Source organism: Zonotrichia albicollis, chromosome 13 (assembly GCF_047830755.1).
Source record: "Zonotrichia albicollis isolate bZonAlb1 chromosome 13, bZonAlb1.hap1, whole genome shotgun sequence".
NCBI classification, from domain to species: domain Eukaryota; kingdom Metazoa; phylum Chordata; class Aves; order Passeriformes; family Passerellidae; genus Zonotrichia; species Zonotrichia albicollis.
The window spans coordinates 4,078,904-4,106,816 of NC_133831.1; the positions used below are offsets into that span (position 1 = coordinate 4,078,904).

The 27,913-nt window shown below is 41.8% G+C and overlaps 1 protein-coding gene across 2 annotated transcripts in view; it reads right to left on the reverse strand.

The window, feature by feature from the left end:
* CDH13 (cadherin 13) overlaps positions 1–27,913 on the reverse strand; it is a 444,090-nt gene that overhangs the window by 70,251 nt on the left and 345,926 nt on the right. For both annotated transcript variants that reach the window (XM_074550802.1, XM_074550801.1), the window contains exon 8: positions 7,029–7,169. In XM_074550802.1, the coding sequence (XP_074406903.1) occupies positions 7,029–7,169 (141 nt within the window). The remainder of the gene's footprint in view (positions 1–7,028; positions 7,170–27,913) is intronic.

Here is a 27,913-nt window from a genome sequence, read left to right on the forward strand (position 1 = left end):
TGTTAGTGAACTGCTGCAAGAGGATGAAGTGGAAATAAAGCTGAGTGAAAAGGTCAGTGCAAATATTTATCCAGTGCAGAGGTTTCTGAAGGTTAAGATATGCTCCAGGAGCCTTTCTAGCTGTATCTACAACTCCAGAAAAAACAGGGGTGGCCCAAGAGCTCCTCTCTGGTGCTCCCCAGCCGTGCTGAAGCTGCTCTTTGTGCCAAAGTTCACTGACAGCTGCACAGGCTTTGCCCTGCTCTGCTGAGTTCCTGCATGAATTCTGGTTTCTCTGCATGTAAATTGTCTCACAGCCCAAAAACAGGAGCCAAATGGAAATTCCAATATGCACTCTGCTCATGTGATTCTGCTGCAATGGTTTTATCCATCCCACAAAACTCTTTCTGCTGACAAACCAGCGCTGGGGGAGTTGGATCCAATTTGAGCAGGCTGCTGGAATTCCAGATTGGTTCCCATCACTTTCAGGCCATAATGAAACTCTGATTCTTGACCGCCAGCCTGGCAGGGGTTTGTGGTCTGCTCGGATCTGGTGCTGCTGCTCCAGCCCCTCAGCCCTGCCAAAGTGCAGCAGCAGAGAGCAGGCTGTGGTGTGGGAGGAACCCAGACTGGTTTGTTCTTCCCAGCTCAGAGAGAGAACGAACTGGCAGCTGCTTTTGTGTCTGTTCAGCCTGGTTTGCTCTGTGATTTCCACCCCAGCAGGGAATGGCAGAGGGCTGCAGCCCTGGCCTTGCTGCCCAGCTGGGCTTTAGCTCCTCTCTGGCTCTGTTTTCCACACGCTTGTGGTTCTCTGTCATGGACATATTTAATGAAAAATCCTTTCATTAGGATCTTTCCTCCTGAGAAGCTGAGGAGTCTCAGAAATGAAATGTAAACAATGATTATCTGCTGCTGTGGAATGCAATGGGTGCATCTGTGATTGGTGTCATGTGGTTGTTTCTAATTAATGGCCAATCACAGTCCAGCTCTCTCAGACTCTCTGGTCAGTCACAAGATTTTATCATCATTCCTTTCCATTTCTTTCCTTTCAAGCCTTCTGATGAAATCCTTTCTTCTATTCTTTTAGTATAGTTCTAATATATAATTTTCTTTTAATATAATATATATCATAAAATAATAAATCAGCCTTCTGAACCATGGAGTCAAGATTTTCATCTCTTCCCTCATCCTGGAACCCCTGCAAACACCACCACAGTTCTCACTCAATAGCTCTCCCAGTCAGATGTAAAGAAAAGGAAAAAACCCAGAGGAAGAGGGTTGGAAAGGGAATTATCTACCTTTAACATGATTGTATCTAAAGGTGTGGTCCAGCTCACTGCACAGAAAGGAACAAAATCAATTAAGAATCCCAAAGAGCAAATTTTCGCTGCAAGACAAGGTAAGAAGGACTCAGTCCACAGCAGAGGAGAGGTGAGATTGGTTCACTTCAAACATGCAAAGTCAATGGGCAGATCTGCTCTGGGTTGCCAAGGTCTGTTTACCACAGAAAAGTACCTCATCCAAGAGAGACACTTTTGTAAAAGTATGGAAAAGTGATCCAGGAGGAACCTTAAAATTGCTTTAACTCCCTATTTGTTCCTCAGTACAGTTTAGCCAATACCGAGAACTAATGCAGGGACTCTCAGCAGCTTCAAGCCCGTTTCTCAGCAGCCTGAGCTGCACAATCCATCTGTCCAGATGGTGCTGTGGAATTCTCAGATCCTCTGTGAGCCACGAGCAGAAGGAGGTGCAGATTGTCCTCCAGGGGCTGCCTTCCCCATGGGGGACACAGGAGACAGCCCTGCAAGCCACCATCCATCATGGTCTCAGAACTCCCCTCTCACAGCCTCCACAGGAACTGATGGATCATTTAATAAAGCTCCCATTAGTCATTTATTACTCTTTTATAAACCATTTATCAGCTGGCATTCAAAATAGGAGCAAATCATATTTTTCATTCAAGACTCCCAGCACTGGTGTATCTCAAGTCTCACCGTGGTTGGGGTTCTGTCAAATTACACAAATTTTATTCTGTTCACAGGAGGCAAGATCTTTATTTTACTGGAAAATTCTTTTCTAAGAATATGTACATTAAAAGTAAATTTATACCAGGCAAAATATTTTCCCTAATCTTGCTCTCCCTGGCGTGACAGAATTATTTCTGTATCACATTTCTTTGTCCCAGAAACGGATGGAGTTGAAGGCGAGGCTGGAAGTGGCAGAAGGAGGAATTGCGTGAGGAATGGTTGTTCCCTGGCAAATGAGTTCTCTGTTTCTTGTGTGCCAGTGGGATCACTGTGACAAATCCCACTTTTCCAGGTTTGCCTAGGGATGGGCTGCAGCCCCAAATCTGTGGAGGAGGAGAAAAGTGGGAATTGGGGGCACTGCAGGAAAATCATCCCCTTCAGCCACACCACTGCATTGGCAGGATCTACCAAGGAAGGACAAGATATCTGATATATAGGGAAAACAACACATTAAAGAGCAGCAATGGAAGCTTTAAAAATTCAGGTCAGAAGATAAAGGCAAACAGAGGCAGAGGAATCTCATTTTTGAGCACACTCTCTGCAGGCAGGAATGGAGTAAATAGGATTTGTTGGACTATTCTTTTGGAGAAGGAAGAAAAGACAGAAAGGGGTCAAGTCCATATCTTTCTTGTGTTAGAACTCATTTTTTCCTTCTCCAGGTCTCAGGCAGAGCCAGACCTCCAGGAACAGACACAAGAGGAGAATTTGCCAGCTCGTGTCTTTCAGCAGATGCCACATTGTTAATTTTTCATCACACCACAGCCACAGCGACGTTAACTCTGGACCAAAATCCCCTTTTTTGCAGGATACAATACTGCAGTGATCTGTCAGCCACTCTTACAGTGACACAAGAAAAGAATTCTCATTTTTGTTAATGTTCTAGGTATAAACACTCGGCACCCTCAGTGCTCACTCAGCCCAGCTCATTCCCACCCACTGGGAACACCCTGCAGGATGCAAGCCAGGCATCAGATTTTCCAGAACAATCTGTGCCTGCTCCTTGCTTTGCTTCATTCCTTATTTTCTCATAAGCAATTCCTTACAGATGAACAAAATTTGAGCCTAAGGCCTTTCCCTGCTGTAAAGGAAACTCCAAAATCCTTTGTGACACAAAATAATAATTCATAAAATTGATTTTAAAACTTTTTCCCATAATAGAAATAAGGTTGTAAATTTTACAAGCAGCCACTAACTTTACAAGTATCTCTATTTTCAATCTCTGTAATTTAAATCTGGCACAATATCCCAGCCACTGTGACCTTTTAAAAGGCAGACCTTGCTACCTCACCTGGGAGTTTTGGAGGAACTCTTAAAATATTGCTCTATTTGGCATTAGAGATGAAATTATTAAAACCTCTGGAGGGAGCAGGGTGCTGTTTGCACACCTGAATGGATTTTTACCCTGCTCAGAGCCCATCATTAGCAGGAGGTGTGGATGTGAGACAGAACAAGGCAGAGATTTTGGAAGAGCGACAGGGCAATAAGCAAATAATGAAGCGGGCTGAAGCAAAGTCTCATTTATTGAGCCATCAGAGCTCCTGACACACACCTGGGAGAGTCTGCAAATATCCATCATCTGCCTCACAACTGTCATTGGGGGACCACTGCAGAGAAGATCCCCTTGTATGAAATCCCTGGCTCTGAAGGAGAAAGTCACACACCAAAGGCCCTGAGAGCACGGCGCTAAGTTATTGTTTTCACAGCTGTTGTTTGCTGCATGCTGCACTGAGCCCAAGGAGAATAAGAAGGGAGCACTTTGCTCTTTTTGCAACAACAGCCTTGGGAGCTGTCCCACCTCTCGGCCTGGCTGGACTGCTCCTGAGTTTCGGGTGGTCCCCCCACAGCAGACCCTCACCTGTTTTACACCCACCGGGACAGACAGACTGAGATGGAAGGGGCCTCTCCATCACAGACTGAGACATGGAACCCCCATGTGAAAAGGCCCCTCTGCTCCTTCCAAGGATGGCACTGAAACCCCCAGCCCGTGGAGGTGTGTGGGGAGGCAAGCTGACCAAAGCGAGATGTTTGCCTGCAGGTTGTGACCACAAAAACAATGGCTCTCATTTACTGCTGAGAGCATGGACTACCTGTTACATCTATTCCTTATTGTATCTGTTTCCCTCCCTCACAATTTCCAATAGAGTTATCATAATAGAAACCTCTGAGTTAGCGAGAGATTTCGAGATCTCCCCAACGTAACAGGCAGGTCCTCATCTGGACTGGACCAAAAAACTTAGTCTCTACGTTTGGTAGCTCTAACTCCCTCTTTCTCTCTCTTTCTCTATATTTTCCTCTCCCTTAATCCCTCTATCCCATTTTCCTGCGGTCACTCAATAAAGGTGCATTTGTTTTGATTATTACTGCAAACCCCCTTGTACCGTGTCGGGTTTTTCTGCACCCTGAGATCAATCCACGAACCATCACAAACCCATTCGTAAGGATGGATCACGACAACACCCCAAGCCCCCAGGGTTTCATCTCTTGCTCTGCAGGCAGAGGAATTGCTGTGCTGATCCCAGCCAGGATGCTCAGCTGCTCCTGGGAGCGACTGGCACTCCTTGGATGAATTTTCCTGGCTCAGGAAGGGGATGCAGGGAGGGAAAAAGAGAGCGGGGAGAGCAGAGTCATTGGGCAAGCACTGCCTCTGCCAGGAGAGGGACTTTGCTCAACATCAGGTAGGGATAGGACAAGTGGGAATGGGCTTGTGCTGTAGAAATGTGGATTTAAATTGGATATTTGAAGGAAATTCCTCCCTATGAGGGTGGTGAGGAACAAGTTGCTCAGAGAAGCTGTGGCTGCCCTGGAAGTGTCCAAGGCCAGAAATAATTTAATTTATTACTATAATATATTATTTATAATTGAAAATATTATTCATTAAACTAAATAAAAGAAGCTACACTTTGTAATCAAAGCTTCAGATTTATTGAGCTTTCTCCTTCAGAAGTTACCTTGAAAAATATTGTCTTTTTCTTTCAGCTCTAATTCCAATCAAGAGTATTGCAGCCTGTGGTATGCAACTGGTATTAAAATGCAATAACTAAGCACTTGCAGCAGAAAATCAAATAAAGTGGCATTAAATCAACTGATAGACACCTCCTGCTCTTATTTTAACAGAGAATCCGCTCCTGCAGGGGGCTGGCACCGTACATGAAAGGCTGATTTTTCCTGCCTTCTTCATGGAATATGAACATCACTTAGCGAGGCAGAGGAAGATTTCTGAGGTCATTAGCATCTCTAAATAGTGAAAGGTTCAAACCCACAGCAAACCATTAAAAAGGAAGAGAAGTGTCACTATGGAAAAGAGAAAAATACAAGAAAAATATCTAAGAGCAGATTTTTCAAAGAAAACAAGATAATGCTGTCTCTTCACACCTATTTAATTTCAATGCTAAAACCCACAAACTTTCCAGGCTATAAAGTAACTTTTACTGTCACTGACAGAACAGAATTTATAAGCATTTCTGAATTTCCACATAAACTGAGACTCACAATACATTTGTGGCTAAGCAGGCACATGAATTTTCATGTTCAAATTACCAAATTATGTCAAACAGGACTATAATTATAGAAAGACTTCTTCAAAAGAATTCAATCTAGAAATATTTCTTCCAGAGAAGAATTCTCCAACTTTGGAAACTCAAGCAGGTAGGAATCTGACTGACATGACTTGCTATCAATATTGATTGATCCAATAAATTCTTATTTCTAAAAGCATCGAGCTGTCCTTGTACATTGTTATTTTCCAGAAGGTTAAAAAAATACAGCATTTCAAAGATATTTTAAGTATTGGTTGTCAGGAAATGGCTTTCAGAGCATTAAAAGCCTGATCTAAAAGGTAATTCTAAAGGAATTAATAGTTTGATCATTGTCACTTAATTGTCACCCATGAACTTAAAGGGTTTGGATCAGTCTGTCCACGATAATTTTCAGGTGACTGAAACACTGCTGCCAAAGCATTTTACTGATGCAGTTATAGATATTCCCTTGCCACAATTGTCTTTCTTCTTTTTTCTTTTTTTTTAAAAACCTTCTCTGTTGTGTTGGAATTATTTCATTTACTTTGCATTTATAAAAGAAATAATTCTTCAAGTCAAATAACAGCAATATAATATAATCAATTATATATCCATATAATCAATATAATCCATTGGCAAATCACTAATATTAGGCCAGGAAACAAATTTTTAAAAGGTAAAAAATATACTTCAGGTTAAATAAAAAAACTCTACAGCAACAGGCTTTCCTTTCCTACTCCACAATTATCTTAAAATCAGAGTTACTTCTCATATTTTGGGAATTTCTCCTTAAAAGTTTGCAGAGCCCCAGGAAACTTTAACAGCAAAATCCAACCTGGCTGTAATTAGGTAAAAATTTTAAATCTATCTAATTCTCTCTAGATACCAAAAAATAAATCAGACTTACAGTGAATGTAGGGGGTGGAAGAGATCAGTGTGAGCAGGGCTGGAACTCTGCTGGATTCAGGCAGGGCATTCCCTCCCCTTGGTTTTGGGTTTATCTGAACTCCCAGCTGAATTCAATTTACAGGGAAAAACCACCTTTCCTTACAAATTTCACCTGTAGGCTGAATTGGGAGCTTTTAGGACTGGAGCTTTAATTCCAGACCCCCAAATTCTGTCTGGCTCACAGGGGAAGTGCTGCAGACAGGAAGAAAATGTTGTTTTCACCCACGGTCCTGACCATCCAAAGCCTTAAGCTAGTTTTGCTATTTCCCCCCACAGGAGCAAAAGGAGAAAGCTACCACCAGAAAATTGATTTTACAGGTTTGCACCCTTCTAGCCAATCTCTAAATTACATCATTTTTTTAACCTCATGGTTGCACTGTGGTTTGGTGCTGGTTCATTAACGTGAAAAAAAGAAAAGAGCAGCTCCAGGAAAGTCTGCCAGACCGAGCTAAAAACATTCTGTACCGTCTTCTTTCCTCAAAGAACATCTTTATATTTAGAAATGAGCTGATTAGGATTGCTTGCACGGTTTTGGAGAGAACAGATGGGCAGCTCTTACCTCCTTCTTGGTGAATTCTGGTGCGTGGTCATTCTTGTCGTCAATGAGAATGGTGGCAGTGGCTGTGCCTGTCAGCCCCACGTCCATCCCACCCATGTCCTTGGCTTCTATCACCAGCTCATACTTTGGGCTTTCCATAGTCTGAAAAAAAAAATAAAAGGTTAAGGAAAAAAAAAAAACCCACGGAGATAACATACTATTTTTAATTAATATTAAAATAATAAATTTTAAAAACCTCAAAACTTTATTTAGCCTAATAAAACATAGCAGAGAAACAGGTCTGTTATCAGAGTTTTACTGAAACACAAGCACAGCTTTCTATGAGATCAGCTGCTGCCCTGGAAACCTCATTTGCAATCCAGCATGAAGGTGAATATTGGTAAACAGTACATAATTTATCCTGTTATTTAGGAAGATTAGGAAAGAGGTAAGAAATTAAAATATACTTGCTCTTTAAGAGTAAGCTCTGCCTTCAGTGCTCCAATATTTAGCAGCTTGCTTCATCAGTGTTATGATGGGTACATAATTAAATACTAATGTCACAATCTACATATAAATTCACTTTATTAAATCCCATTCATTCTGGGTATTAGCATTTAGACTGGTAATCTAAGTTTGCTCCACTGCAAGAAACAAAAAAACAGTTTCCAAAACAGGCAGAGATTCCAGTTATTGCCCAAAGCCAATGTGCAGGGCGATATTAATGATTTATATTGTTGATAGCTGATTGCCGTATCTTGGGTACTTCTTTGGCTGCCCACCTCTGCAGGCCCACAGCAAAATCCAGCTTAATTTCCTCTGATAAAACACTGCCTTAATCTGGGAAAAACCCCCATTTGTGGTCAGTTCTGGAATGGGAATGTGGCAACCTTTGGAATTCCTATCTCTCCCATCAGGAATGAAACCTGGAGCAGGGCTCAGCAAGGGCTCTGTCAAAGATGATGTTCTGATGTTCTCAGCATCAGATCCTGCTCCCCTGGCACTCCTAGGGCATTATGACATGGATCTCAGTGGGATTTCAATAAAATGAGAATTCTGGGGCTGCCTCAGGTGGAAGCACCTGCCCAAAGGCCATGTGAGCACAGAGGCCACAGATGGGCAGGGGCTGCAGCCACACAGTGAGAACCTCACATTGCCCAGGAATGTTTATCCAAACCCTTCTGGACAATAAACCTGCATCCCATGAGGAAAACTGCAACAAAGCTGCTGCTTTTGGAGCCTCTTGGAACTGTGCCTGCAAGAGCCCAGGGTTCCCAGCTTTGACACCCCTCATCCATGTCCTTTATCCAAGACTTTTCCAGAGAATTGGACACAGCCCAGTGAGGCAACCTCAGCCAAATCCCTCTGCATCCAAGGGGTTTGGAGATTTTTCCCAAACTGTGAATTTTGCACTTCTTGGAACTGTGTCTGCAAGAGCCCAGGGTTCCCAGCCTTGATGTCCCTCACTCATGTCCTTTATCCAGCATTTTTCCAGGGAATTATCAGGAATTGGACACAGCCCAGCAAAGCAACCTCAGCCCCTTGGGTCACCCAGGCTCCTCTGCATCCAAGGGATTTGGAAGCTTTGCCCAAACTGTGAATTTTGCATTTTATGTTTTCCTGGGCACATCCCACCATCTCTTTTTTTTGGAGCACCTTTTGGATCTCCTTTTGGAGAAGGAGATCCCAGCTCCTCAGCAGGTAAATTTTGAAACATTTTTGGGCCAACAGAGAAGCAACCACCTCTGTTGCTCATCAGATCAGCTATTATGAAACAATAAATTTTCATGTTAAATCAACAAGTCAAGCCAGAAGAGAAATTTTGTCCTAAAAACATATGGACTGCTAGGAAATCAGATGGCACTGCCACACAGGGGATCCAAAGAAATGTATTTCCTGTAGTCTTACAACATTATTCCATGAAATTCATCTCAGAAGGTGGCAAAGCAAGACCAGGAGTTTGATTTATAACATCATAAAAACAAATGCAAAGAAGTATTACTGACATGTCTGCAACACAAACTCACGCCATGGAGGGGAACTAAATTTATAGTTTTCATATATTTGTTTCCTAAAGTGCATTAAAACCTGAATGAGACTTCTCTCCCCTCTCCTGGCTGTGACTTTTTCATTATTTTGATTAGAAAGTCGTTATTATTGTATGGAAAACTTGCAAAGCCCATTTATCACTTCGTGTTTATAAGCCTCTTTGCTCAGAAAGCCCATTTTTACTCACAAATTGGCCTTTTTTCCATTGAAAACCATCCCATTTTCTATTGAAAACAAGCCCATTTGTGCTAGAAATTGCATCTACTGCAGCAGGAAACGTCTGTGACAGGAGTCCAATGTTTAAGCTCACGCAAAATGTGAGAAACATTGAATTTTGAGTAGTATTTCATGTAATTATGAATACTTCACACTTCCCTGCTATGCAGCACTTCCTACAACTCGTTCTGACACCAAATATTTGCCTTGTTAGGGGAAGCAGCTGCTAACAGATGCAAACCCTGAGCAGAGCTTGTTCCCATCACAGATTCTCTTTGCACTCTCCTGTAAAGATCTCACAGATTTCTCCTGCCCCCAGCCCAGCAGAGCCAGGCAGCAGCAGGGATTGTGTTCACAGGGGTTCGAGGATGAGGGAAGAGATGAGGATCTGACTCCGTGCTCCAGAAGGCTGATTTATTATTTTATGATATATATTATATTAAAACTATACTAAAAGAATAGAAGAAAGGATTTCATCAGAAGGCCAGCTAAGAATAGAAAGAGAAAGAATGATAACAAAGGCTTGTGGCTCTGACAGAGAGTCCAAGCCAGCTGGGCTGTGATTGGCCATTAATTAGAAACAACCACATGAGACCAATCACAGATGCACCTGTTGCATTCCACAGCAACAGATAATCAATGTTTACATTTTGTTCCTGAGGCTTCTCAGTTTCTTTTTTCCTAAAAAAAGGATTTTTCATAAAAGATGTCTGAGACAGGGGAGAACATCCGTCTTTCCCCATCTCCATCCCTGCCCTGCTGCAGGGATGCATCACCCAAAATTTGATTATTTTGGGACCCCACAGAAACTCAGACATGTCCCACAAAGTCACTGCCTGTCACTAAACCTAATCCTGCTCCTAAGTGACCTAAGCACAGCCTTCCAAAAGGAATGCAATCAGGGGACAGTGAGATGTCAGGAACAGAAATAAGCCCCAGCTCCCACCAAGTGGATCCTCAAAGGAGAATGGATTATTGCAATAAATGAACATCAAGTCGCTGCTGGTGTGGTTTGTTATTTATCAGCTGTGACTCTGTGGAGTGTGGCGCTGTTGAGAGGGTTTGTACAACGACAGCAGCAGAACCATTCCTTTGCCTGTGAATTCTCCCTGCAGTCATTTCACACCAGCAGCAGGGACAGTCCAAGCCCTGGTCTGGGCTGTGGGGCATCCAAATTCTGCTGGAATTGCAGCACCACCAATGCAGCAGGACTCAAAATGCAAGGTGGGAACCAGTGGAAGCGCTTGGGTGGTTACAGGGAAGGTTTGGGGCCCTTGAGGCTGTGATTGATTCCCTGCAGCAGCACCCAGCAGCACGAAGCCCCAAGCCAATATTGCTCCAGTGCCCCATGCAAGACACCCTTGGATTGCATATTTTGGTATTTTGGGCAGGGCACACTTAGTGCCCAGCACCAAGCCTTCCTTTAGTGCTTCAGTCCTCATCAAAAAAAAAAAAAAAAAAAAAATAGAGATAATAGAAATCCCCAAATTCCCAGAAAGTTGCTGAAATCAAAACAAATTCTGTTTGTGAAGCAATCAACACACAGAACATTCAAAATGCTTACAAGTGTTTTAAGGATCCTTTCAATACTAATTATCAGAAGAGAGTTTTCTGACTATTCCATGGATATTTGTATTTCTGTAATGATGCAACAGTGCCTCGACTCTTCTATTTATAATTCTGTTTATAAACTAAGTATTCATGCATAATTCTGTATCAGGAGTGTGCTGCAATATCATATTTGGTACTAATGACTTTATAATATAATGCTAACCAGAAAGAAAAAATCTTTGGATTGAAATAATTTCAGTTGGAGCTAAATAAATGCTTGTGTTCATTTAAGATGATAATTGCATATAATACATACTGAATATGTCCTATTAAGACATAATCAATGTTCTTGTTGAGTAACAATATCAACATTGAATCTAACATTATCCCAGAGTATGCTTGTCAGGATTTTGACAAATGTAAAATTAAAAAAAAATGAAGCAAAGTGACTATTAGCAGCTCTAACAGACATAATGCTTTGATAATTATAATATCAGCATTTATTTTAAATGCCAGTTGCTGCTGCTTAAAAAGGGAGATATACACAGAGGCTTTGCATTTAGAGCTTGAATTACAGTTTGATGAATAGAAAAACCCAAACTCTTTTGTAAAATAAATCCTCTTTAGCTCACCAATTTCCAATTTTTTCATATCATAAAGGAAAGTCTCCAGTTTAATCACTGTAATAATGTACTTCTGCTATGAACAGAATCAATATCTATTTACTACCTGTGGGAGATGTGGAGTCCATGGGTGTATCTGGAAGCAAAAGGAAGACTAAATTTTCTCCTTCAGCAGTAACCATTAAAAAAAGAAAGAAGTTGCTCCAAAGTGTTGGAACCAAATTGGTTTCCTGGCCAGAGTTATTTGTTATTCATCATGATGAAATCTGTGACTATTTAATATATAGGATCAAGACTTCTATTCCTCATAACTCCCACATTTATTTTAAATTACACATAAATTTACACTTTTAATTCTTCATAATGCTGGCCTAAGCATTGGGCTTGTGTACATGGATGAGTTTGTTACATCTTACATGAAAATACCGGAATTTTACAGACACACTTTCAACAGTGTGTGTAAAATGATAAATTTTGACTGATGTACCAATTAGCATTTGGATATTGAATTAATATCACTTTTTAGAAGGCTGTATGCACATGCATCTTGGCTGTTATATGCATTAATATAAATATTAATATAAATATTAACACTACTTAAGGGAGTTTCCTTATATGAAAGATTATATTTATAAGAATTTCTCTGCAGGTAGAGAACACCAAACTCTAGGACAAGCTTAGGGCGAAGCTCAGGTTTAGTCTGAGATATTTCCCCTTAAATCATTATTGTTAGTTAGACTACTCCTAAAAGTAAGCCCAGGGAAGAGAGCAAATATGCAGTATTGTAAATAAAAACCTCAATTATTATAAAAGACACAACACCACTGCAGTTGGTGCCTCTACACTGGTTTTTACCAGGCAAAGACATTTCCCTTCATCACAGAGGACGCTGATCTGCAGCAGCTGCTCACTCAATGCTCATGGTTTGGGAAGAAGGTCATTTTCCATGTCAGCTGTTCTAGAAGTATAAAGTACTGTAATAATTTTTAATAGCTTCGGAGAATAAGAATCACAATGTTCCAAGGAAAATACTTGCTGTCAAATATACTGAAATCACTCTTTTCTTTTTAAAACACAAGCTATGTTTCTGCTTTCCTCTAGGACCAATGTGTGTAATTTCTCTCATTTTTTTTTTCTTTTTCAGGCAAAAATTCAGCTGTTCCTCATAATTAAACAGTGCTGCAGAAATCTTTCACTCCAGAGTGAAAGCATCAATTATTATGTAACTTCTTGAGCTGATTTTAGACCACATAATCACCCTTATTATTGCACACTCGGAGGTGCCAGGAATACAAAGGCAGCGCTCCTCACCCAAACCCTCTGTCAGCAGCAGAAGGGGCTGCAGTGAAGCTCTGCTCTCCAGGAATGGGCTTGGTTAGAGAAAAAACACAATTCCATGATGGTTTGTAAACAATTACAGACCTGCTGTGTGCAAACATTCCCTGCCTGGGTGGTGGCACTGACTGTGCCCCTCCAGGGCATGTGAGGAACACACAGAGCCAGCCTTGATGGGACAGAGCTCCTCTGGGCTCACAATTAATGGCAATTCCAGAGCTCAGAATCCACTGCAATTCCAGAGCTCACAATCCATGGCAATTCTAGAGTTCAGGACTCAGGACAATCCAGAGCTCAGAGTTCAGCACAATCCAGAACTCAGAATCCAAGGCAATTCCAGAGTTCAGAGTTAATGGCAATTCCAGAGCTCACCATTCATGGCAATTCCAGAACTCAGAATTCAGGACAATCCAGAGCTCAGAATTCATGGAAATTTCAGAGCCCAGACTTCATATCTGTTCCAGATGTCAGAATCCATGGCAATTCTGGAGCTCAGAATTCATGGCAACCCCAGAAACCACAATTCAGGACAAACCAGAGCTCAACATTCATGGCAATTCCAGAGTTCAGAGTTCATGGCAATTCCAGAGCTCAGAATTCATGGAAATTTCAGAGCCCAGACTTCATATCAGTCCCAGATGTCAGAATCCGTGGTAACTCCAGAGCTCACAATTCATGACAATCCTGAGCTCACAATTTATGGAAATTCCAGAACTCAGAATTCATGTCAATTCCAGAGCTCAGAATTCATAATAACTTAAGAGCTCACCATTCTGGACAATTCCAGAACTCAGAATTCAGATCAATCCAGAGTTCAGGATTCATGACCATTCTAGAGCTCAGAATTCATGGGAATTTCAGAGCCCAGACTTCATGTCAGTTCCAGATGTCAGAATCCATGGCAACTCCAGAGCTCAGAACTCATAGAAATTCCAGAAATCACAATTCCTGACAATTCCATAGCTCAGAATTCAGGACAATTCCAGAGCTCAGAGTTCAAGACAATGCAGAGCTCAGAACCCATGGCAGTTCCAGAGCTCATAATCTGGGACAATTCCAGAACTCAGAGTTCAGGAAAATCCAGAGCTCACAATTAATGGAAATTCCAGAGTCCAGATTTCATCTCAGTTCCAGAGCTCACAATTCATGGTAATTCCAGAGCTCAAAGTTCATGGAAATTTCAGAGCCCAGACTTCAAATCAGTTCCAGAGCTCAGAATCCATGACAATTCCAGAGCTCAGAATCCCTGAAAATTCCATAGCTCAGGATTCATGACAACCCATCTTGCTGGAGCTCCCCTGCCCTCCCTGCAGCCACAGGATTATTTTGGGAGAGAAACCATGGAAATCATGGCCCAGCTTCCCATGTGCTCCATCAGAATCCCCTTTTCACAGAGCCTGCACCCAGCAGAGCCTCCAGCCCTCCTGTCCATGCAGCACTGAATATTCTGGTGCTTTAAATGGCACCTGGCACTGCTCCTACCCCTTACAGACTCTGAACCTACCACTGGTTATACTCCAGTTTTCGGTGCTGGATAGAAAACACTGTATATCATCCACATTAATGAACTGTACCCCAAAAATCCCCGAGGATGGACTTGGCTACATCATTTCCTTGGTGCTTAACATCTTCCAAAGCTTCATAATGAATAATGCAACAATGCTAGAAAGCAAAAATTTCCAAGGGTTTGTCCATAAAAATCAGGATATATGGTTGGAGACATCAAGAGCCTGACTGACAAATGTAGGAGGCACCATTCTCTCTTGTCCTGATTATTACACTTCTAAAAAATATTACAGCTACTGGACAATCTGCAAAGTTCTGCCTAATTATATTTACAAAGGTAACCACTTGGACAGAGCATATGAAAAGAGCAGTGTCTCAGAATAAATAAATAAATGTTTACATCAGGACATCAGGCTGGATGAGGGAAGGTAAGAAGCAGTTCAACTTTTTCAACAGGACTTTCAATCTGGTTGTCTCCACTAGCAAAATCTCAAGTGAGCTGTCAGGAGCGCTCAAGATAAGAATTCCCTTCTGTATTACAAATATTTACTTCAACAAAGCTTTTTTCCCCCCCAAATCGCTGTATTGCAAATGTTCATTTTGAAAAATCAATATATTTCCATAAAAACTGGTCTCCTGCAATACCCAATCAGCTCTATTTGCAGTGTTAATTATATATTTCATTTTAACAGTTGCAATTTGCAATTCAAATAATCCAGAGGCCAAAAGGTATTTGCTGAAAAAAATGGTCAAATAATTTTCAGCTATTAACATATTAGAGTTGAACAATCTGTTTGCAGACAATTTGTGAGGAGAAAAGAGGGCAAAGTTTTTCTAATAAATTATTAGTTGCAAATTATTGAATCATTCCTAGCCCCTGCTGTAGGTAGGAATGAGACCATTCAAGTCCAAAATCATGAAAGGAGAGACAAGTTTCTCCTACACAGTAACCTCGAATGGTTTTTAGCAGGGACAGCTTTTCAAATCTCTCTGTATAAAAATCCCAGCACCAGGAGAATTCCCTGAGTGTGTGGAGGGTGGAAAGGTCAGAGAAAATGGATCAGGACAGAGATGAGCAACCGAGTTCTGCTGCAGCTCAGAGAGAGGAGGAACCAGGAGCAGCCTCAAAAGCGTCCAAGCCTGAAAAGATTCTCAGGCTGGAATAAATCAGCACAGCTCCACTGGCTTCAAATGGACTCCCCAGGTTTATTTGCACTTTTATTAAGCTTTAACTTGCCCAGTTTGTGAATGAAAGACTGGCAGGTTCCCATTCAAACAAACCAGAGCTCAGGGTGAGAGGCTGCTTCCAAAACATCACAGCACCAAAGCCATGAGAACAACAGGTCCTCTGGAAAAAAGTCCCCAAATTCCCAAAAACAGGAGGATGAAGGTAATTCTTCCTGCCTTGTTGTCGGATCTCAAGATCTCAGTCCTGAGATGCTGAGCCTCCGAGACCAGCTTGGGGGTCTCGGGAGTCCTGGAATGTTGCCAGAAGTGTCTGGTAGCTGGACTTTATCCCTACACAGGAGACGACAAGGATGAGGGCTTCACCGGGTGAATGGTGAAGGGATTAGTTAATTAGAGGGTGAGACACAAGGTTTAGGATTTATGTACAGGGGGGTTTAGAGGAGCAAGATGGAGGAATTGGGGTGTGTCCTGCCCTCCTTCTTCTTCCTCCTCTCCTCCATCTTCTTTGGTGATGGTGGCACCTTTCTATTGGTTATTACTAAGAGTACACCGAGTTATAAGAATAGATGGTATTGGGGAAAAATGATAAATATTGTACACGTAGCAAAGGGTATAAAGATACGTGGCTGCCTGGAGGGCAGGACACAGTGTGCCCATGGCTGACTGCTGAGCGGATCTTTGTTAGGCTGAAAGAACATTTTTTAGATAAACAATTAATAAACATAAAACCAGAAAGAAGAACTGAAGCCTCTTCTCGTCCTTTGATACGCGGGCTGCGTCAAGGCCACCTCCGGGCTCTCCAGGCCCCTCAAACAGCCGAGATAAACAGGACACCTTGTTGCAGGTATAATCACATAAAAACTAGGGAAATCTGTATTTTAAATTTTCCTAATAAGGAGCTGCTGTTCCTACTCCCATATCTTTGCCTGACAGTGCCTTAATTTCAAAATTATGATAATTTGGAGGGAGGGGGTTTGCATTTTCCATTTCAGGGGAGGTTCCTGCCTTCCTTAGCACACACCTGGCTGTCCAGACCAAAACACACTCACACCACCAGGATGAACCACCTGAAAGGACCTTTTGCAGAGGTCTCCCAAGGAGGTTCTCCATCCTCAACCCCAACCAGCACCTCTCCATCCACCACAGCCCAGCATCATCCCTGGAGGATGTGGACAAGGCTGTTTCTTTGCTAAAATAATCCTGGGACAGGATCTTTGCCCAGCAGCTGAAGATAAAAGTTTTCCACAAGTTTCAATTTATAATCATCTAACCCAGTATTTCCTGCCTAGGCAATAAAAGATAATAAGTTTTGTGATACCTGCCTAATGCCAATTTTTTAGATGATGTATTATCAAATGAATCAAAATGCAGCTTACTGGGTTAACATCAGAAATCACATTCTCTCACATATTAGGCCCACTTAGATTATATTTCCCTCCCTAAACATTCCAATTCCCCCCACAGAAAGCAACGTGATAAAGGTCAGGATGGAAATTGTGATTCTGCTGTGTAATCTGCTTTGCAAATTTGTATCAGTGGTCAAAATGCCCAGAAAACTCAATTACTGACTTGTTACACAACCACACATCAGCAGACAGAGGTTATTTCTAAAATTAGTACCCAAATGCAAAAAACATGGTCTGTGATTCCAGATGTACAGCCTTTGCTTGATGTTTATATTGTTAAATATTAATGGAAGCACTGTCTATTATTTCAGGCAAATTATCAGGGACATAATAGTTTAGTTAAATAGGTGCATTGTCAGCTGGAGCTGGAGGGGAAAAAAAGCCTCTGTGTCTGTTTGAATACCACATTTCAACGTGGTGTTCTAATCAAAATAGTCATCAGATGTTACTTTTAATCACTATTATCATTTTTCCTTGAACTTTCATTTTTTATGCAAATCTTGTTTTAGAGCTTAGTGTTCTATTGCCAGCAATAATTCCAGGTAGCTTTTGAAAGAGAGGACCCTGCTGAGAGTGTAATGAATCAGTAAATGATACCAGCTTTGCTCGTGGACAAAAACAATTCTGGTGGCTGCATTTACACTCTCATTGGGTTGTACCTGCAGAATATAAATTGGCCTAATTCTAAATCATCCAAGGGAAAATGATGCAAAATGGATTTCAATTACACTATTTCTGTTTTACCAAAAAGCTTATCACACTATGGGGTGAAAAATCAACCCCTCCATAGGATTTGTGTTCTGATGAAAGACATAACAATGGAATTTTACATTTAAAATTTCTCCAGTCAATTTCATTCTTTTCTTTCTTACTCCTACGTATCTTATCACTTCCTTTCATGATAAAAAATTAAATGCCTTTTTTGCAAGTCTTGCATTTTCTGCTTCAGTTAAAAAGTTCTCTTTTGCTAGACTTTTACAACCCTATTTTTATTTTCTAAGGGCATCTGCCAACCAAACATCTCCCCACCATCACCCTTAAGTCAGGCTTTGTCTTCCTGCAACCAAACCAACATTTGTAGGTTATTCTCCCTTTCAGACGGAGCCTGTCACTGCCTCATGCAGATTTTGCACTGCAGTACAGCTGCTTTTGCGAAACAATAATTTACATGACAGAAAATATGGGACAGGTTGCTCAAATAAGAAGAAATAATGCTGCAGCATAAACTCTGCTTCCCTGCTGCGCTCATGCTACTCAATGTCAGAAATTTCTGGAGGCCTGGGTCTCTATAAAGTAGTTTTACATACAATTTTCCTTTAGGAAAACTCCCAAGGCACGCTGGAAAGAAAAACAAATTCTTGGTAACATGCAGAATTAAGGAAGAAATAAAGATAAGAGTCAATGACTGAGAGAAATCTACTGGTTTTTTATTAGAGGAGGACAAACTGCAATTAAGTGAGAAACATGAGGCAGGAATGCAGGAGGTGGGGTACAGGAGGATGTGGGGGTGAGCAGGGGTCAGGGAACTACAATGGACAGAGCTCAGAGTTGTGCAAACTCCAAAATTTCCAGGCAGTTCTTGCAGAGTAAAAGCAGCAAAGCCAACAAAGGGGAGAACGGTATGGGAGGCACTGGAAGCAGGAGGAGAAGGCAGGAAAGAATACCTGAGCCCTTTGAAGGACTGGGCAGAGACATCCCAACGTTATTGAAAGAGCTTTTCAAAGGCAGGAAAGCTGGGCTGTGGATCTGAGCAGCACTTCCATCCCCAGCCCAGCCCTGTGCTCAGGGCAGCTCTCAGATCCTCAGCCCCGTCGTGTTCCCCTTGCTCTGAGGGGATGTAACTCTGAAGGTGAAGGGTTTGGATTTTGCTGCCTGTCCAGGTTGTGGAATGTTGTTAAACTGCTCAGTTTGGGTGTCTCAGCTCTGCCAAACCCACGTCCAGCTGCTCTGGAGAGAGAGCTGGGCAGTCACAGAATGACCAGTATTACAGTGACCTTAGACGGTCACTGTGGTGAGAGAAGGACGAGAATCTTGTTCCTTGATCAGAAGGCTGGATTTATTGATATAAGATATATAATACATTATAACTATACTAAAAAGAAAAAGGAGAGAGGTTGCAGAGAGCAGCTATGCCAAGAATAGAATAGAAAGAATGAATCACAAAGTTCTGTGTGCAGGGAATCTGTCCCTGAGCTGCTCCTGTGATTGGCCTTTAATGGTACACATGGAAGATGAGCCAATCACAGGGGCACCTGCTACATTTCACAGCAGCTGATAACAATTGTTTACATTCTTCTTCTGGGGCTCTGCTTCCCAGAAGATGGACAAATGTGAAAGAAAGGATTTCTGTGAAAAAATGTCTGCGACAGACCAGACCTTCAAGGTCATCGACAACCCCTCAACTCAACCCTGGCACCCAGTGCCACATCCAGGCTTTGTTAACACACCCAGGGATGGGGACTCCACCACCTCCCTGGGCAGCCATTCCAGAACTTTATCAACCTTGGCATGAAAGACTTTCTCCTAATATCCACCCTATATTTCCCCTGGTGCAGCCTGAGGCTGTGTGCTCTGGCTGTGTCAGTGCTGCTGCAGACAGAGCCCAGCCCCAGCTGAGCACAGGCGCCTTTCAGGAGCTGTGAGAGTGATGGGGGCAGCCCTGAGTCTCCTTTTCTCCAGGCTGAGCACCCCCAGCTCCCTCAGGGGCTCCTCACAGGGTTTGTGTTTCCAGCCCCTCTGGATGTGCTCAGTGTTCCAGGCTGATGGCCCAGAGCTGGGCACAGCACTCAGGGTGTGACCCCAGCAGTGCCCAGAGCAGGGACAGAGTGAGCTCCCTGCTCCTGCTGGCCACACCATTCCTGACCCAGGCCAGGGGCCATTGGCCTTCCTGGCCACCAGGGCGCTCTGCTGGCTCCTGTCCAGCCTGCTGTCCATCGGCACCCCCAGGTCCCTTTGTGCCTGGGCACTGCCCAGCCACCGTCCCCAGCCTGCAGGGGGTGTTGTGGCCAAAATGCAGGACTCAGAACTTGGACTTATTAAACTTCATCTTCTTAGACTCTGCCCATCTAACTCTGAGAGCCTGGAGGTATCCACACACCCCAGAATTCCCAGTGTGGCTCACACAGAGCTGCAGCACAGATAATTCTCCCACCCAGAATGGTTTGGTGAGCCAGCTTGGCCACAAGCAGGGCAAGAGCTCTGAAACCATGAAAGAACCTGGGTGAAAATCCAGCCCCTCTCAGACACACATATAAACAAATGGGATTTTGTATTGCTGACAGCTCCTAAAGATCTGCAATTAAAGCAAATAAATGACTGAGGCGCCTTTTCAATTCTTTGCAGGTTGGCATTTCCTGTCTGGAGTGTGCACTGTGCGAAATTTGTGTTTCAGGGCACCCTCCAACACCCGTTGGTCCAAAAGGACATTTGGTGCTGACCACAGGCAGCTCAAGATCTAATTCCTGACATTTCAGCAGGCCACAGAGAGTGTGACATCCTGCAATGCCCTGCAACCTTTACTGAGCCCAGAAAACTTTTATTAACATAATTAATTTATATGCACAAATCTCTTGCTGAAACCAGCACTGAGCTGCAGGATCAGGTTCATGTTCTGGAACTGCTCCAAAACATTTCTGTAAAATGGGAATCAGAGCAGGCCCAGCCACCACAGATCTAATGGGATTTAAATATAATTAATATTGAATACTAAAAATTATGGTGTGTAATCATAATGACAATTCAAGCTTAACAAGTGCAGCACAGTAATGAATGAATTAAAAGCAATACACTTTCTCACTCTCAACAGAAGTGTTTGAAACTATGTTTTAATACAAATCCACTGTTTGAACTGAGATTAACAAATATTAGTCCCATTATAAATTTTAATATTATTTGCATAAACTTTATTGAGACTGAAAGAAAAGGAAGAAAGAAATTTCAATTTCACAAGAGAACTAGAAAATTGAATTTTCTTAAAAGCCTATCCTAAAAGTCACTTTAAGTTAAACAGATTTCCAGAGGCAGGAAATGCTGAGTTAACACTGCAACAAATTGGAAGGGAAGCTGCAAGTGAAGCAATTAGCTTAATAAATAAATGGAGAAGATGCTTCTAAAATTACTGCCTTTGTCAAATGTTCAGCATCTTAAGCCTGGTAAGATGCAGTTTATCAAAGCAGGAATGCAATTGCTGGTGAAAATGTGAAATAAAATTGATATTATTAGCTAGACAATGTTTTAGAGCAGGAATGTGGTACACAACTGAAAGTAAAGCAGAATAAAAAGAAATCAGCCCAAGGTTTCTTCTCTGGGATTCAAAGGCTGGCCACAGATAATCAAGGAGGAATTCAGTTATCTTCCAGTGCTCTCCTTCTCCCCAAGCTTTGCCTTCTCCTTATCTACCCTTGTTTCAAAAATATTATTTGCCTGAAAATGTGTGTTTTTTCTTGTGAAGGAGGACCTACAAGAGAAGGTCAAAATCTGATGAGTTTGGACTTCATTGGTTTCCCTGGACCTGAGGTTTGACTTGGTTCTAGGCCAGGGTAGGTAAAATGGATTTACAATATCCATGGGATTTATCAGACACTTTTTCTTTTCCCCCAGGTGATTCCAATTCCAGGTGGTGAAGAACAGCATCAAACAGCTCCCATTTGAGAGGTCATTCACATCATTCATCATCTTAAATATTCCACTGAACCCTCCCTGCACAGAGATAACCAACACCTCCTTATTTGGGCCATCATGGAAATTTTCCTTTACAACACACTTAGGAGAGAAGCACTTTAAAGGAAAATGTCACAGCACCAGGAAAGGAAAATATGCAGCTTTTAAAGTGCCTCCAAGCAGTGGCAAATTACAAAGCATTTTTTGATGATTCCTGGCAGATTGAAGGATTATATTGAATTTAATCAATATTTTTGAGACATGGTTCCACAGAAGCCAAGCCTTTTAACTAGAATTTTACACAACTGAGACATTCCTCCATCAATATTGAGATCAGACAATTGATCCCTCTGTTGGACGGAACATAACATCTCCAAAAGCAGCCCTACATTAAAAAAGCATCACATCCTGCCCTTAAAGTTTATTTACAGATGATCTGTTTACCAAAGGTCAACATACTTATTCCTGACAGCATCAGAATCTTTCCCTGCAGGGACCAAGGGAAATATTACGGGATCTTTGACTGGCATGGAACTGCTGGAATGTTCTCCAGCAATCCCAAAACCAACTGACAGCACCAGATCCTCTCCCTGCAGGGACCAAGGGATATATTATGGGATCTTTGACTGGCATGGAATGTTTTCCAGCAGTCCCAAAACCAACTGGCTGATAATGAAGGCATCTCAATAGAATTATGTGCTCATAAGGATCTGTTGGGATGTGCAGTGGGCACTGGGCCAGGAGGGAAGGATGAACCCATCAGGTGCCCACTCTGTGTGTGTTGTTGGTACCCAGGGACTTGGGAATTCACAATCTGCCCTTCCAGTCACTCCTTTCCCCACACAGACAAGCAGAAGGAAATTCAATTTGGTTATAGAACCAGATCTCTTGGTTACAGGTGGAAAAGGGAGAAAGGGCACCCAGAAATTCACACTTACAGAGAAGGGTACTGAACAACTGCCATGGCAGCATTCATGTCAATGAGTGTGTTCAGGAAATAACAGCTTTGGTTAATTAACTTTAAAGAAAACAAAACATTGATCCTCACAAGAGTCTTTTTTAGCAGGACCTCTTCCCCCAGCCTTGAACAGTGAGGATGCAGCTATCAAGGGACACACTATTTAAACTGACAGTGTCACTCTTGCTGTGCCAGCCATCAGTTTAGTGTGCAGCAGGACACCCAGAAGCAATGAAATGTGTCCTTACATGCAGATCCTGATGTCTTCCACAAACACCATTAGCTGGATGCAGCAACCCCCCAGGGGCAGGTTAATTGAGGCAGTGATAAATGGCATGGCTGGGGGTCCTGCTGAAAATCACTTCATCTACACATTGAGAGTGCTCCTGTTCTGATCTGGAGCTCTGAGCACTTCCTCCCTTTTAGTTATGAATGAAAAGATCAAGATTTCCTTCCTGGTTTTATTTTATTTCCTTTGTTTACAACAACCTGCACAACTCCCTTGATGGCTGATGATGTGTCTGTCCCCCGTGTCCCTCTCCGAGTCCCCACTTTGCCAGGCTGGCTCCAAATCTGGTTTTTGTGTCCCCTACAAACCCAACATCACAGGCACAGAAAACATCCCCTGTCCTCCTCGTTTCTGCTGGCCTGGCTTCTGTGTCTCAGTGGTTTTCCTGTTGGAATATTTTCATCTCCACTGCGTGCTCCAGTGACATCAAGAGCTCCATTACCTCGGGAGGCAGCAGAGGTGTCAGGGTTGTGGGTGAGGTCAGCTGCTCACTGCTTGTCACTGAGCGACTCTAATTGGAGCATTTGCCTGACAATTTTAAAGGTAATAAGCTTTATGAGAAGATATTTGCATTTCTAGTTTGGTTTAGGTGTATCTTTGCTTATTAGAGCTTCTGAGGGAACAGCATTCACATGCTGATTTTCCTGAGATTGACTTTAAGCCCTCTAAGCCTCCAGAAAATTTGTTTCTACCATTTAATTGCTATTTTGTGTCTGGTTCAACAGGGCTCTCTGATGCTCACACAAAGTTTGAGGCACAACTGTTCAGATGGGATTTTTACAGCTGAGCCTCACTGGAGAAAACAATAAGAAAAATAAAATCAAAGTTCTTAAGCCCTTTGCCCTAAATTTCTCAGTGGCCAAGAGACAAACAGCTATTCCCTGAAGAAGTAATAAAAATATTCTAATATTAAAGAGATCACCACACACACTTAGCAAATATTCTGTGTGTGTCAACCTCTGAAGGCCTGAGGGAAGACCTCTGTTATTCATGCTATTGCAAGCTCTGTGTACCTTCCAATTCTTTATATAGAAAGCTTAATGGCCATGGATTATTTGCCTCATTGGTTATGGTGCTTGGAAATAAAACAATGGGAAATATTCATTATTATGCTCCCTTGTATTGAACTTCCACTTGGCTGAAGTATTAAAACAAGCTGCAAGGAAAATTAAACCTCAGAAAAAAATGGCAGGTTTATTTATGGACGTGAGAGACAAACTAACAGCTCTATTGCTCTTGGTTTGCAGTGGTTATTCTGGGAGAGCTCTCTGCTCCGGGCTTACTCTGCCTATCCAACAGGGTTTTGTTCACTTCTATTGCTAGGGGGCAGCCTAAGAACAGGAACTGGGGGTATATGGGAGGTGAAATTACAAAAAAAACCCCAAAATCCAGCAAGAAGACAGACACCCAATGACTACAAAGAATAATTAAAAAAGAAAGCAACTCATTGTTATATTCAATACTTCAAGAAGAACCATATTTGTTGTCAGATTTGGAAGTGTTAATAACTAGAAAATCCAAAACAGACTGACTTAAGAGTAATCTCAGAAAAAGATATTAATGGAGCAAAGGTTTTGGCTGAGGCCTGCTGAAGTGAAAATTTATCTATAATTTCTTCATCGGTTATTATAGATCATGGCAGATAATTTTTGAGAAACATCTGCAATATATTTCAACGAGGCCAATATCAAAATGCCATCTCAAATGGTACAGAAATATTCATTTATATTATTTCATTGTGACTAAAGATCAGAGATTTATCAGTTGATTATAGTTTGCTGTGTGGAATCAATAACACCAAACAGGCAGAATGATCCCTAAAAGCTTTAATTATGCTTAGCTGAGAAGTTAAACACAGGCTTTAAATGAATGCATGTGAAAAGTGTACATTGGGTATCTCTGGATATTGACAATTTATTAGCTGAATATTCACTAATTACCTTTCTTGACATCCTAATGGCCAGTGCTTTCTGCTGTCAATAACACTAAATGCACATCACTCAGTAAAAGTGGGAAATTATCCCCTGAAACTGGGATTCCTCAAGCCCTGCTTAGTGAATTTGATTTGTCTCAATAATAATAGGGCAAAAAACACTTCAGGGATTTATGGTGGCCAGATCTGATGATTAAATCCTTTTTTAGACATGGAAGTGCCATCTGAGATCCAGGAAGAGCAAGAGGGATTTTGTCTTGCTTGCTTCTTCCTGAAGATAAGGTGACTTCTTTCCCAGAACTTTTACATTTCATCTCTAAAGTGAATTAATATTTCTAAAGGCCAAGCTTGTGGTTCCATTTTTCACTTTGACAGGTTCTGAAATGCAGATAGATTTGATATCATATGGAATATTTCTCTTGTTTTAGTCTAGTCATCTTTTGTTCTAATGCCACAGAACAAACCAGTGACTTTTCAAACAACCCTGCAAAAACACAAGATCAGAAAACAAAGCTGTTCCTGTCCAGCTCGGAAATCACCTTCTCATCTTGAGGAAGCTGCTTTTTTGTTCTTATTTTTTTTTCCCTTTTCCTGCAGTTTCTTTTTAATCTATCCTAGCAAGGGGTTTAACAACAAAGTATCTCTTTGAAAAATCCTGTTGAGATTTATAATGGTGAAAATTCCCAACACTGAGGTGCAAAGGTGACACATCAACAAACTGCTGGTCTCACCTGTGTCCTTTCATTTTCCTACTTGGAAATTATTTTGGTGGGGGGTTGCAATGCTGAAAGGAAGCACCACAGACAGAGATTTAAATAATCACAATATGTAAATATAGATATCTGTAGATAAAGCTATATTATAAGTGGAGAGGGAACCATGGACTGTAGGAATAACCCGTACGAATATGTATATCAGGTCACAAGAGATGGAAAACATTTTCTAGAGAATAAATTTGCTGTTTTGGGAAGAATATTGGTTTATTTGCCATGGAAAAAGGCTCTTTGCTTTCACTTTGGGAAAGAACTGTCAATTTTAGAAACATTTTTGCCTCCCAAGTGCCTGGATCACCCTGGTGTGCCCAGGGGAAGGACTGCTGAAATCCAAGCCTGTTGAGGTATTGAACTTGAACTTGTTTTTGTACAGCTGCAGGTAAAGACTCTTTTCCAAAAACGGAAAAAATAGTTTATTAGAAAGTGGTGTGTGTAATGCATGCAGAAGTGCAAAGGAGGTGGCAGCAGGGTTTATCTCACACTTGCATTAAACCATTAGCATAAGTGTGCTGACTATGCAGAAGATATAATTTCTTGGTCTAGAAACTTGCTCTAAATGCTGCAATCTTGATTTTAAATTAGCTATTAAATTATAATATGTGGTTTACTAAACAGTAATTAAAACCTAATTCTTATTAATGCTGTGAATATTAATCCATCCCAGGTTCATTTGTTTCATATAATTCTTCTAAAGCAATGCATTGCTGCTCTTCTAAAATATTTTTTTGTGCAGCATTTCCTCCAAGAGGGACTGGAAAAGGTCCCTGTATGCATCCAACAGTTCTCAGTGTGATTTATTTTTGAGAAACTAACACCATATGGGCTCTCACAGCATCCACTGTAATGGTATTGGGCACTGGCTTATTTTTCTGTGCTGCTTTGTAGACTCTGAGGACATGAGGTGAATGCAAAACCTGCCTGGAAGGTATCAAAGTGATGGAGTATTAGTCAGGAGAAGGGAAAACTTCTCCAAGTGATGATTGACTAGGGATGTGTTTTCCTGCAGACATTTTCCATGGCATAATGAAGCCATAATACAAGCATGCATTATTCTGTGTCTTCATTAGAAATTTAAACAAGCTGTAAGAGCACCAAGCATGGACCCCAACGTGCACAGCAGAGCTCAGGGGGTGATTTATTATCATCTTAAACAGAGGCAGAATTGGACTTGACGTGGCAAACTTTGATTCACCTGCATCAAGACAACTGCATGTCACTAATTCCAGCATGAAACAACAGCCAGAATACAAATTAGGATTGGACCGGTGTTTTCCAGCTGCTTCAATTTGTTCTAAAACAACAGGCAAGTCATGACAAGATGGAAATTAATTTTAAAAATTCAAAAAATTTCCAGCCAGTGTCTGATATATCAATTGCAAAGTGATTCGGCTGCATTGTACAGCTTAAAGGCTGAAATTTTATATTACTTGATTAAACAGAAAACAGAAATCAGATGGTACAAGACACAACACTGAAAAATTTATGTAGCAGCAGGAGAAAAATGATGCACAAAGTATTTAAATGTTTCCCCAGGGTCACAGAGCAAATTTGTGTCAGCAAATGATTCTAGAATCCTCACTTCCAGGACAAAGCTGTAATTGCAAATCTGAGCATCTTGGAGCAGTGTCTGATTCCTAATACAAAACAGCTTTTTATTTAGCAAAGATATTCAGTCCTTTGCCCTGCCCTGTGCAGGGAGCAAGCTGATGCATGGACAGATTTCTGTTTGGGAATAGGAGGATGAGAGGAAAAGAGCTTTTTTTAAAGCAATGCCATGCATTTACTTCATGAACACAGAGCTCAAACACCAACCTGCAACCCCCTTCAGCCATGGGCACTTTTGGAGCTGAGCTTTGTGCCTTGAGCACAGAACTCACCCAGGAGCACCCAGAGAGTGTTAGGAATGATGTTAGTATGGATGATAGGACATGTTGGGTGCATGTGTTCACTTTCACTCTTCAGATTTAGTGTCTTAGCTGAATGGTGAATTCTCCCTCTGGTCAAGGTATTCAGCTCAAATTGTAAGAGCAAAAGCCTACCCTTCCTATTTCAACAGGGCCAGAAAATAAAGCTTGTTCTTCTCCTGTCCAATTGTTCAACACCTTTGGAGATCTAGCTCAAATTTCTGGCTACACTCAAGGAATTACAACTTGCATGACCACTCTCAGAGTGAAGTGATGCAGAGATGGCAAAGTCCAAAACCTCTCAGTGTATGTCTGCAGCCTGACAGAAAGGCAATAACCAAACAGGGCCAGCACTGCCAGCAGGGCAGAGCACACTCCTTTCTGGATTTGTTTTATTGTTCTCTGTGCAATGAGGGGCTGCTGGCTTGGGTCAGCAGCGGTGATCTCATACCTTGGCACTGGCAAGAAATGAGCAGTTCCCAATAAAAGAACAATTTCTGACTGGAACTGATGGAA